The 12070-nt window shown below is 45.0% G+C and overlaps 1 protein-coding gene across 1 annotated transcript in view; it reads left to right on the forward strand.

The window, feature by feature from the left end:
- The first annotated feature begins 3927 nt into the window (after positions 1 to 3927).
- The window catches only part of LOC149339728 (CUB domain-containing protein 2-like), a 19664-nt gene continuing 11521 nt past the window's right edge, over positions 3928 to 12070 (forward strand). Inside the window, exons 1-2 of the mRNA XM_089550982.1 lie at positions 3928 to 3956; positions 10921 to 11053. Coding sequence (XP_089407108.1) covers positions 3928 to 3956; positions 10921 to 11053 — 162 coding nt within the window. The remainder of the gene's footprint in view (positions 3957 to 10920; positions 11054 to 12070) is intronic.

Below are 12070 nucleotides of genomic sequence, written 5' to 3' on the forward strand. Positions count from 1 at the left end.
GCTGACCTTAGGAAACTGGCTTAGTCAATTCTGAATAATTCCGATTCTGAACAGCACGAAATGGAAATTTTGCGGGTATGGCTTGTTTGCAGAGTTCCGTAGGGAGCGCTGTACGTATAAGTCGGACAAGCCAGACGGGAACAGTTTCTTTATGCAATTCAAAGAATTTTGCAGACCTGAGACGGAGACGCAGTTGCAATTGCCCATATCTGGATACGTCAGCCAAATTATTTGCGCGTTACAATACCGTACAGTTTCTAAGCTTTGCATGCTCGGAAGTAAGTAGCATTGCTTACCTTTTAATCGTTTATCTTCCATAAGAAACAAAGCTATGATTTCAGTGTTCTAGTTGGCAACTTTCCGGGGCTGACAGGTTAGCAACAAGCCTCTAGTAAGGGTCATAGGCCAGCACAGAAGCATCGAAAGCGCTTATCGAACTCGTCGTGATGCTGTTGCAAAGCTCGACCAGTTTTTCAATGGAGCAGTCGCGCTGCTATTTCAGAGACCGTTTCAGTGCATCGTAGTTTCCAACCATTTGGCAGCACGCAAGGGTCACAAACTATACTGACACCATACTTATAAAGAAATAAGTCTCCACGACTGTCATTTCGCTTAAAAATTAGAAGCCTATACGAGAACTTTTTTCATTCCTTTCTTCACATTCCCCTCTGTTGACAACATATCTCTACTGCCACCCTCTCTTATACTCTGATACGAAGCAGCTTAGGCGTGTCAGCTGCAAGTGGCAGTCACTTTCTCCTTGTTGCGACTGAAAGGGCAGCCATTTTCACAAGTTATGTGCTTGGTTGGTAACACGTAGTGTGCGACGTCAGTGCACGTTAAAGAACCCCATGTGATCGAAACTTTCCGGAGCGCTGCACTATGGAGTCGCTCAAAGCCTGGGTTGCTTTGGGAAGTTAATCCTTTTAAACCAAACCACGCAAGAGATATGTGTCGGTGCTTCTTTTAACATGCAACTGTCACAACTCCATAACAATTAGTGTAATAAGTGATAGAATAAAGGCCAATATAGCCCGGATTCTTAAGAGTCTCTAATACACCCGACTGTAACCACCAGCAGGAGTTTCGAAGTTCGTGCAAGATTATTTGGGCAAGGCGGAACTCCGCTACACGCATGTATAAATGCCCATAAGTATTAAGTACCACCTTCTGACCTGCTATACGCCCTGCTCTTCTTGCGGGCATTACCGGTGCTATACTCATCATTTACCGTTGCGCTTCCAACCCTTTATGTCTGTATCTCTGACTCCGCTACAGCAGCTGGACGCCATCCTTGCTAATATTCCCTTGACCATTATACTTGTATTTACATCTTCTACTTACAGGGGCAGAGTGGCCACGTGGGCCTCCTTACCTGAAGAAACTTAAAATCGTAAGAAAGGCTAAAGTGTAAGTTGAGTATTGGATAATAATGCTTCAATATGAAGCGGGGCAGTGACATGTCATTTTACACGAAATGCTTTTGCGGTCTTAGTTTTCAAATAAAATAACTTCTTCTCTAATGCGCCGTTAAACGACTTTACCAAAATCTCCGTGTTCTGTAAAAAATGATCTGTCACAAACGGCCGCTTCAGTGCGATTTCATCGTCGTGCACAAAGGGGGCTGAGCGCTCTCAGATTGGTTCGCGTCGACACCATATCTGGCGGGACATTTGTTTGATCGAGTATCGATGTGGGGCGAAGGCATGCGGGGCCCCGACGCCGTCCGCCGACCGAGCTATCTCTTTCGCAGTTGAGATCACCGAGACCACAAAACTTGTCGAGGAAATTCACGGAAGAGGCTCCGGTCTTCACATTACATGGTGATGGGAAAGTGGGGAACAGCCTAGACGTCTTCACCCAGCAACTATTCAGCTAATACTAAGTTTCGGCTCCGGTAAATGCGGCATACACGGCGACTATAAGCTTATGAGTTTTGAAGCCCATAAGTGTATACTATGTCTGAGAAATAATGACGCTGTCTAGATATACATTTGAATTCGTGTGAATTCCGTTGCAGTGGAGGAGTCGCCCGAATTTTAGTTTCCGCTTTATCTCTAAGCTCACCCCATTGTAGTCTCCTGTATAAATTGCGCGCAATTTTCTTGCACAGTTTTGTTATTTCTTTCCGACTGCAGCGGCTGGGTTTGATTCACGGATGCCGTGTTAGATTCAACATCTTTTTGAAAGATCCGTCTCGCTCTCATTTTGTATACCGATATTTTTTATCTAAGGTTACGTGTCATCAGCGAAAAAACTCTGAGTGCGCATATTTAGCCGGTGCCGCGGGCCTCGACTGTAACCTTCATCAGCTAGTGGAATCACGTCAGTGACAAAAGAGTGGAAATACAATCAGATTAGCATTACATAGCTTCTAGGGTGTCAAAAAAGTGGGCATGACTGATACAAAGTTACGCTTTCATGAAATTATGAAAGTCCATGCAAGCGGCAATACCAGTAATATCTTCGATGAAGAAACAATATCATATCTCAGAAAATCCACTTGAGCTATGCAAAATCTGAGTGTGCGTTACCCTTTTCCTTTATAATACACGCACACCTCAGTAAAAAGTGGAAGTCGAACGTTAATTTTTCGTTTATGTACGCTTAATTCACTGCGAATCATTTGATATCGTGGAGACAAATTATTGCCGTGACGTAGTGAAAAAGGGCAGATTTTACAAAATGCACCCATTAATGCGACCAAGAAAAGCTAACTGTTTTACTTTCACAGACAAGTAAACTAATTCTAGTGGTTAGCGGTACTTTTAGGCGAAAAACAGTGTTTCTAAATATCTTCGAGCACATCCTGATTATGCTGCTTTTCTCTCCTACCTTTCTATTTCTCGCTATTCCCGGTGACTAAAAAGTCAGAGTGCGTTATCTGTCCGGGATGAATTAGGCGATTCTGTTTAAAACCAGGACCTGCACACATTTCTTATTGCTTAGCGCATTCGAAACAACCAAGAGCCATCTCACCAAGAGCTTCGACGTCCGCGCGTGCCAGTAGCAGCGCTCCCAGTGCCAGCCGCACTGCCAGCGACGCTCTCCAGGCGACGAGCGACGTTGGATCACTGCTCGCCAAAGAGGTTCTCCTCAGACCGCAGGCCATGTGTCTGTTGTCGCGATGAGGTGACACGCTGCGTGCCACCGCTGACCCCGACTGCCGAGACGAGGCACGCGCGCCCTCACGCCGCCTCCCTCTGCTAGCAGCGCCTTCGCGTCCCGTCTGGGGCTCGCACCGCCGCGCCCGGCTCTTTGCTGGGAGTGCCACGCAGGGAAGATGGGAAGGGAGAGAAGGAGAAGAGAGAGGGGATGGGAAGTAGTTTTCGGGAAGGAGATGAGGTCCCTTCGACGCGCGAGAGTGGTCGCGGGCGACAAGCGCGCCGCCAGCCGAGTGGCGTGCGCCGCATTGCTCTGTCGTGGGTACACGGGATGCTTTGTTTGTTCTTTGCGGGTTTCACGCCGGCTGTCGCTCACTGTATACGCTGTTCTAGTGTCTCTTTGTATAGCGCAGTAAAGGGTCGTTTTATGAAGTTACGCCGCTTGAAGTGTTCATTTTCTACAAAGTTCTCGGCGGCCTCGCGGGAAGTGCAGTTTAATCTCTTACAAAAATTTCTTTACAGTCTATAGACTGTCTATAGACTTCTGTCTATAAAATCTATAGACTTTCTATTGACAAATCCTATAGTCTAGTCTAGGCAATACAAACACTATAGGCAGTCTATAGAACACCTTTATAAGGGAAGAACGGGTCGAAGACATTTTCACAGAAGTTAACTAGCTTTCACGAAGTTAACTTGTTCGTGATCAAGCTTTACAGTTCATACCATATAATAAAACGTTCTCTGAGAAGAATACTGACTTTAAAAGGGAAAAAATGCAGATGCCACCGTGCAAGCGGCCACCGTGCTCCTCGTCACTCCCATGGCGGCCGAATACTCGTCCACAAACCGGTGAGTTACTGGTTTCACACTAACTCTATTGACACTCATTTTTTTCCTATGTTTCATATCATGCAAACGCAGGCAGTTAGCATCAAAATAAGATAAAAACGTTTCTATCCTTTCTTTCTGCAACGAGGGAAGACTGTTATTCTTATAGCGCTTCTATGAGGACACGCCGTAGTCTCTAGAAGCAGCCGTGACTCATCTTCCTTAAGGCTGACAGCCACAGACCGAAGAGGCGCACAGAACGAGGGTCGGCGGCTTGTAGAAGAAGCGACCACGTATTAAAATTGTCGCTGAGAATATTCTATCACGCGAGAAAATATTATAGACACGCATGAAAAACACATATTAATACCTTCTGTGTTTTCAGGTCCGAGTGTGGTTTCTAACAATCAACCGTAACAGGTGCGCGCACATTGGAGTGCCTTACTCCTGAGCGTGCTTTATTGCCGGTGAAAATCATCTCGGTGGCATAGAGGTTGCATTTATGTTGGCGCTTTCACCGACGGCAGAATACGCAGACTGAATATGTTGAATCCGAATTGTTGACGTTAAATGTCCTAAGAGTTTCGTGCTTTCCGGCTCAATAGCCGCATGTCCATAGCTTAAAGGAACCGCGAACTCACTACTGAATGCGTGTATGCGTGTATACGTGTGTGTATGTGTACACACATGTGTATGTATGTGTGATGTGTGTGTGCACGCCCGTCTGTGCGTGCGGGCATGCGGTCATGCTTCTCTGACTTCATGTGTGTTCTAACCTATTAGTGCATTTGCGATATGTTGGCTTTTATTTCGCTCTTAGACTTGCAGTTCAGTTAGCCAATTAGGTAATCGAGCACCTTATCTTGCGCACCCGAAAAAAGAAACAGAAAACTTGAGTTATGCAATCGCTCAAGTCTGGCAACATCTTTCTAAGCTTGCGCCCAACCATTTGGACACGTGAGAGCGGAAATCCAGGCCGCACTTCTCTCTCGGCGTACGCTGATTACCCCGGGTACACTCGCAGCCTTATTAAGTTAGCTCGCATCTTCTTCAGCCATTATCCGGCTTATGTAAGCGCTCGAGTAATGCTCGCTCTCTGAGAAGCGCACTTTTTGCTAAATACGCACGTGCCCATATTCAGTGCTCGTTATCTCTTTTCACGGCCGAGATTAGTATTCGGGGCCGGTACGATAACATCAGTATCGTTGTCTGGCATTTGCCTCAGTTGATGTCGTTTGCTTCAGTTACTGTGAGCGGCGTATTTCTCACGAGCTCAATATTTCTCGAATGCGGTAAAGTCGTAACGTCAGAATAGGTCGGGAATACTAAATATCGGCAAGTAAAGGTGAAAACCCATCAGCGCGTCCTTTACTCAAGTTCTTCGCGGGGCTAATTTTTACGCGAGGTTGATGTGCTTCGGGAAAAATACAAAAAAAAAGGTATTCGAAGAAATTATGACCTTTGCTGTGTAAAAATAGTCGCTGATGAATGCATATAAATAGTAAGCTAGGCTTCATTCAAAAGCTAAACAGGCGGCCGGCCAAGTTAACAGATAACGTATACTGTACAAATTAAGATTCAAAAATATGGAAAAGCAAAAGCTAACTAAAGTGGACGCTCAAAGAGCCACCAGTGCTCACACCAGAATTCGGGTTTAATTTGGTTCCGTTTAGTTCTCTGTCGCTTCGTTCGTTTTGTTGATTCGTTCACACATTTTTGATTGACATAAACCGGAAATGCTTCACTGACGGTCCAAGTCAGCAACGAATGGTACCTGGAAGTACGTACACAGTATCATACCATCTGTGAGTGCTGAAAGAACAAGTGAAGAGGCGTATATGCATGCGACGTATGTCTCACTAGTCTAAACATAATCCTTATACGTTCGCTAAGACACTCAAAAAATTCATGCACTGACAAAAAAAACAAGTTGAAAATCATGAAAAGATAGATAATTGGCAAAGAGGCCAATTCTTGAGTCATATGTTTGAAAGTACATATAAAGGCTTTCGCAGGGGGGATTTCAGTTAGATGCATTCTACAGACAGCATTTCCGCGCTTGTAACGTTTGGTACTTCTTTTTTATGCTGATATTGAAAATCCCCCCTGAAAACAGCGCTCTGACCAAACAACCTCTCCGCGAATGTAGGAACATATTCTTTTTGAGATTTTTATTATGAAAGTGTCCGAGTACCATCTGGCCGCCTTCTATTCTTCATGTAAATCTAATATTTCCCCCATAATGACTCTAAAACAGGCTTATAGGAGGCAGCCACGCGACGCGTAGCTTCAGTGGTGCAGGCTGGAACAGGTGGGGGCAGTTCCACAGGACACGGCGTGAACTTTCGCCGTGCTTTATGTGCAGTAAAACTGCAAACACTGCGACGTTGGTGAATACTTCCTGTATGCAGATGAATGTGTACTGCAACTCAACTGACGCTCCAAGTGATCATGACAAATCAACCAAGCTATTTCTATCGTTCTCTTGATGGTGCCACAGGTGGCAAATGCAAATCAATTGTATTAGACGCGTCTGCATGCCCGTTTTCCAGTCGCTAGCACTTTCCTTTCTGCAGTAGTTTACCGAATATCCTCTTGGAATGCATCTGATTACGAGCATTTCAGCCTTTAAATTCTTCAGTTTCTCGTTGTCAGAACACATAAACACAGTATCAGAAAATGCACTGAAAAGGCTCGAATGTTACAAACATACAGACGTCAACAGGCTTCTTAAGAACGCTGAAGACGCGAGCGGCGGAAGAAACAAAGCCATTTCGCTGATCATTTAAGGGCACGTTGCTGGTGTTGTGCAGAGTGAGTTAAGATACATTTATTTGTTTCTTTATGTGGCTGCACTCTAGCACAAGCAAAGCCCCTTTAAAACCAGTGCCTGCATCAAAATCTCGCTTCCTATGTCCCGCAAAGAACAGCTCGGGCGAGGTTGATGTGGCTGCTGGCTGCTGGCAGAATTGTCCTTCAAATTACTGTTGGCAACTGCGCGGACGCAACGACACTTAGTATACCAAAACACCTGACTATTCGTGGCACGCTCCAGTTTCATTCTTATGTCACGAGACTGTCTGGAGATAGCAGAAGCTAATATACTTGCGCCGTCAATATGTGTCGCTCAGTTGTGTATCATGGAGACACGGGTGGAAAAGCTGCGAAGCCTACCGCCGATATAACTGGTCCTCGAGTCAAACATTCTGTCCTCTTCAGAGAAGCGGTCCGTACACGCCTCTTTTCGTGATGTTCTGGACAGCTCATAAGGTACAGACGTGAATCACGGTAAAAACCCCATACGAGGAACAGGGTGAACACGATTCGAGTCGTCTCTTATTCAAACCGTGCAGAGTTCGAGCACAGCCGGTGCGGATGCTGTAATGTGGAATCTTCTGCCTTTACCACATTGTGTACACAAAGACCGAACCCTCAGACGTTTTCATTCATTCATTCATTCATTCATTCATTCATTCATTCATTCATTCATTCATTCATTCGTTCATTCATTCATTCATTCATTCATTCATACTGTTAGCTCGGGCCAAGACAGGAGTTGCGATTTTTGTGCAATATAAAACACAATACAACCCTAAAATGTACAATCAGAAATGCGACAATTCAGTACATAGCATTTAGGGTAAAAAACACAACATAACAGAACCCTCATGTAAAGCCCCTCATGTAAAGCCCTCACCCAAGGGCCCTTGAGGTATTTGTAATAATAAAAAATAAAATAAAAACTGGCCAAAATTGATTTCCTTCAAACCATTCACAAACGAAAGCCACCAATGTAGCGGAAATAAATAATCAAACGCAAAATGCAATACGTCAACAGATCACCACCTCAGGAGGAATACGATTAGTACTTCGAGCAATTTATAACAATACAGTGTCCCAAGCAGGCGCAAACAGCAGACAATAAATTGTAGGAAGGATTAAGACAAAATGACATCTTATATGGGTCAAAAACGTACCAGTTCAAAAGAGTCACATATATTTCGCGAGGTTTGTGGGCAGGTGGGTAACCTGCTCACACCCCAGTGGGTTGGCGCTCCGCCTGCCACAAAGCAAGCTTTAGGGACATACTACCGTCTTGCCGAAAGTAACCCAGCAACATTGACGGCGGCCGGAGCGGGCTCGGTGCCGAGTGGCGGCGCTACGATCTCCGACGCTGGCTGCTGCTCCCGTGCTGCGAGTGGCTGATGTAAGCCTGCGCCCTCGCTCAGTGACAGTGCTCCCAAGGCACGAAATCGCTGGCAGCACAAGCTACCAGCTTACTTCTTATCATCGAAGGAAGGTGTGCGAGGGCGCAAGTTTACGTCAGCCAGTTTTCATTCGTAGACGGGGAGCAGAGTTCAGCGCCGGTCGCAGCTGCTCGGTTACTTTTGATAAAGACGGAACATAAGTACACCAGTACTTACGCATGCCCGAAATCGAAAAATGCGCCAGTTAGTGCTGGCTCTTTCTGGCTATGTTTCGGTTAGCCCTGCAGCAAAAGACACATTTATCATCGAGGAAACTCGAATTTTCTCGCTAGTCGGTTCAGACTGCTGACCAAAAAGCGTGGGTTGTCGTCATTCTGAAGTGAGTGGCGGTAGAGCTTAGCATCTTGGATCCGCGGTTTTTGAAAGGTGTTAACGCATGCATTGCACTTGCACAATTTCCCGGTGATGGCGACACCTGTTCTTCGTTTTTCGCCCTTATTGGCTTATAAAACCTCCGTTTTTGATGAGAGTGGTCGCTAACTGATTAGAACGCAGTACCTTGTCTGTGAAAGCCAAGATCTTTTTTTCCCTTCAGGGTCCCTTTCACTTAAAAACTTTGAATGTATCCACTTTTCCACTATGTCTGTTTTTGAATTCGTGTGAGCAGACCGATATAAATAAGCTAGAATTTCATTCATTTGTTTATTTTTTGTCATTTATTTAAGCATCCTCGACGTCCATCATTACATACCCTTTTATGCCCTGAGCCAATTAACGTCGCTGTAAAAAAATAATGAGCTAAGATTAGTTCAAAGTAAAGTTTGCTCTTTTATTGGTCACCATCGGCAGATCGAATATCGGCAGATCGAATATTTTTACAACAATCTTGCTAATTCATCCAGTTTTGCGCTTCTAAGCCAGTATCGATAGTTTTTTCAAAGAATTGACTGCAAGAAATCACCATACTCTCAACGTTTCGCATTTACAAGTATCACAGTAATATGCCAAAATTTAGCTCCTCCCCTGTGTTTCCTCGCGTTATCGAACGTTGGAACTCTTTGTACAGCGAAGTGCTCTTGCCAGGGCTAGAAAATTCTTGAACGCCACTGTAATACACGACTGTGTAATTTTTTATTTCCACAGTCGTGGGAAATTTTCTCGGACGGCGAAATTAAAAGTAATGAATAATAAATGCATACAGAAAAAAAGGGCGTATTAAAAAAGCCGCTAAGAAAGGAAAGATATTTGCGATGAAACTTTTGAAACATGAGAAATTATTTCTTATGTTGACTAAAATTTAGGCTTTTAAGGCGAAGGCATTATACGGCCTATTTGCAATGAAATCCCGCGTCATTGTCTGCGTCCAGGAAAAGTGGCCCAGAAAACCCCAATGATGCCATCACCACAGAAAACATTTATTTCCAAAGTACGGGGAAATTTAACTAAGGACCTTCAGATAGCGAGGTGAGCGCGCAACCTATAGGACACAAAACCACGTTGCATCTTGGCGAATAAAGGTGAACATAAGGTATGTGCTGGCTTACGGCTCTATGTTGAGTAGGTGTGTCATTAGAATAGAATTAGTGAAAAAATTAATGCTTTCGCCTTAAAAGCGCCTAAGTATTCTTACGTGCCCTCCGTAATTTTTTAGTTAATTTGCCAAACGTCTTCAGCAAAAGATGTCACAAGCGCAAGGAAAAAAAGGCAACGTGATGGTCGCTCTACATTGATTGATTGGGTTTTAACGTCCCAAGACGACTCAGGCTATGAGGGACGCCCTAGTGAAGGGCTCCGGAAATTTCTACCACCTGGGGTTCTTTAACGTGCACTGACATATTGCACAGTACACGGGCCTCTGCAATTTCGCCTTCATCGAAATTCAGCCGCCGCGGCCGGGATCAAACCCGCGTCTTTCGGGCCAGTAGCCGAGCACCGTAACCACTGAGCCACCACGGCAGGAGTGATGGTCGTGTAGGTTCAGCTATCGAGATGGGGTTGAAAGTGCCGTGCGTTTAAAGGGATTACGAGTTCCTCCAGGCGCTTCTGTTTACAGGAAGTGCTTAAGACGTGAAATGACTTTGAAGAGCCACCTTTATTAGACAATAATGGGATACATGAGGGAGCAGAGAACAGAAAATATTCTCCGGATTTTGGTCTTCTGCTTGTTATTTTGAGGTGGCATAACTTATCATGTACTTTTCTTTCTACGATTTAAATTTAATAAAACGTCTAAAGTTGTAAATCCATGTCACGAGGCGCGCAAATGCTCTAAAGACCGCTTTTGCCGCATACAAGTTTGCTTTTAGTTGGGTTTATTAATGGCGAGTTTTTGAGGGTGACTCCGCTAGATGCCTTTGGGTTCCGTTGCAAAAATATATTTACAATGGGAATATACACGTGACTCACAAATCCAACTATCAAACAGTGCACTGATAATGTATGCGCTCAAAATTTCAACATATTTGGGAGCATTTATTCTTAGAACATTAGTCTTGCAGACTTACCTGCATTGTATATCCTGAATCTAACAAACTTTACCTCAGCCACCTATCACTTTCTGGTAACGTTCTAAACAAAAGCACTGTAGAAATAACACGGCTAGATTACCACAATGGAGACGCCAGGAAAAGCAAGAACGCAGCACGCAGCACAGTAACTTACGTTTGCCGCCATGCTTGAGCTTCATTACGAGCTTTCGTTTCACCAGCCTACATTATTTCTTTCAGCTCTTAAATAAAGGATCATAGCTAACCTCAATCTCTTCCTATGTGTTTCAGACCACGGACCATACTAGACAACGGCAACATGGAGTTCCAAGCACCCAGAAATAAGAACATCAGCTTCCAAACCACCTCCGGACACGGAGGCATTTTGCTCAATGGAAACGACCTTGCTGAGGTTCTTGAAAAAGTAAGAGCAACAAGACTGCTCAATTTCTTGCACATTCTTCAGGCCTCGTGGACCAGTATCTGGCGTCTCCGCATTTAGCCGTTGCATGTTTGCGTGTTTATTTGTTTGTTCGTTTCTCTAAAGCCTGCTTTTAGGCAGGCTGCCCACCGCGTTGTGGGAAACCTTCCAGGTTTATATATACGAGGTCTGTTAGAAAAGTATCCGACCATTGGCCAAAGAAAAAAAACCGGCATAACTGGAGCGTTGGAAACCTGATCACCTTCAAAGTAGTCTCCTAAGGACTCCACACACTTCTTCCAGCGGTGCTGCCATTGTCGCAAGTATTCCGAAAAGGCCCCTTTCTGAATGGAGTTTAGCTCAGCTGTCGTTGCAGCCATAATCTCCTCTCTTGTCTGAACTCGTGCTCCTTTCAATGGCCTCTTGATTTTGGGAAACAGCCAGAAGTCACAGGGGGCCATACCAGGAGAGTAAGGAGTCTGTTGAACTACAGGAGTCTGGTTTTTCGCCAAAGAAGTTAATCAAATGCAAGGAATGTGCAGGAGCATGGTCGTGCTGGTTGCGCCAATTTCCTGTTGACCTCAACTCCGGTCTCTTGCGCCGCACAGCACCACGTAGGCGATGGAGGACATCCCTGTAGTACTCTTTGGTCATTGTTTGACCCTGTGGGGTGTGTACTCGTGGTCTGCCACAGAGAGGGAGTCAAAGAAAGCACTCAGCCTCATTTTGACATCGCTGCGCGCGGGCCTTCTTTTGTCTTGGTGACGTGGAATGCTTCAACTGTGACGAATGGGATTTAGTTTCCGAGTCACACCCGTACACACAAGACTCGTCACGAGTGATTATGGTGTTGATGAAGTCATGTTTGTGGAATCCAGTATGTCCTGTGAGACTTCAACAGGAAGCTACTTTTGCTCCACCGTGAGCAGCTTCGGCACGAATTTCGCCGCAACTCTCTCCATGGCCAAATCTTCGGTTATAAGGGAATGTGCAGCAAAATTGCTGATGTCCACCTCTTCC

This window comes from Amblyomma mixtum, chromosome 6 (assembly GCF_055824585.1).
Source record: "Amblyomma mixtum isolate Tamu chromosome 6, ASM5582458v1, whole genome shotgun sequence".
Classification (NCBI taxonomy): Eukaryota; Metazoa; Arthropoda; class Arachnida; order Ixodida; family Ixodidae; genus Amblyomma; species Amblyomma mixtum.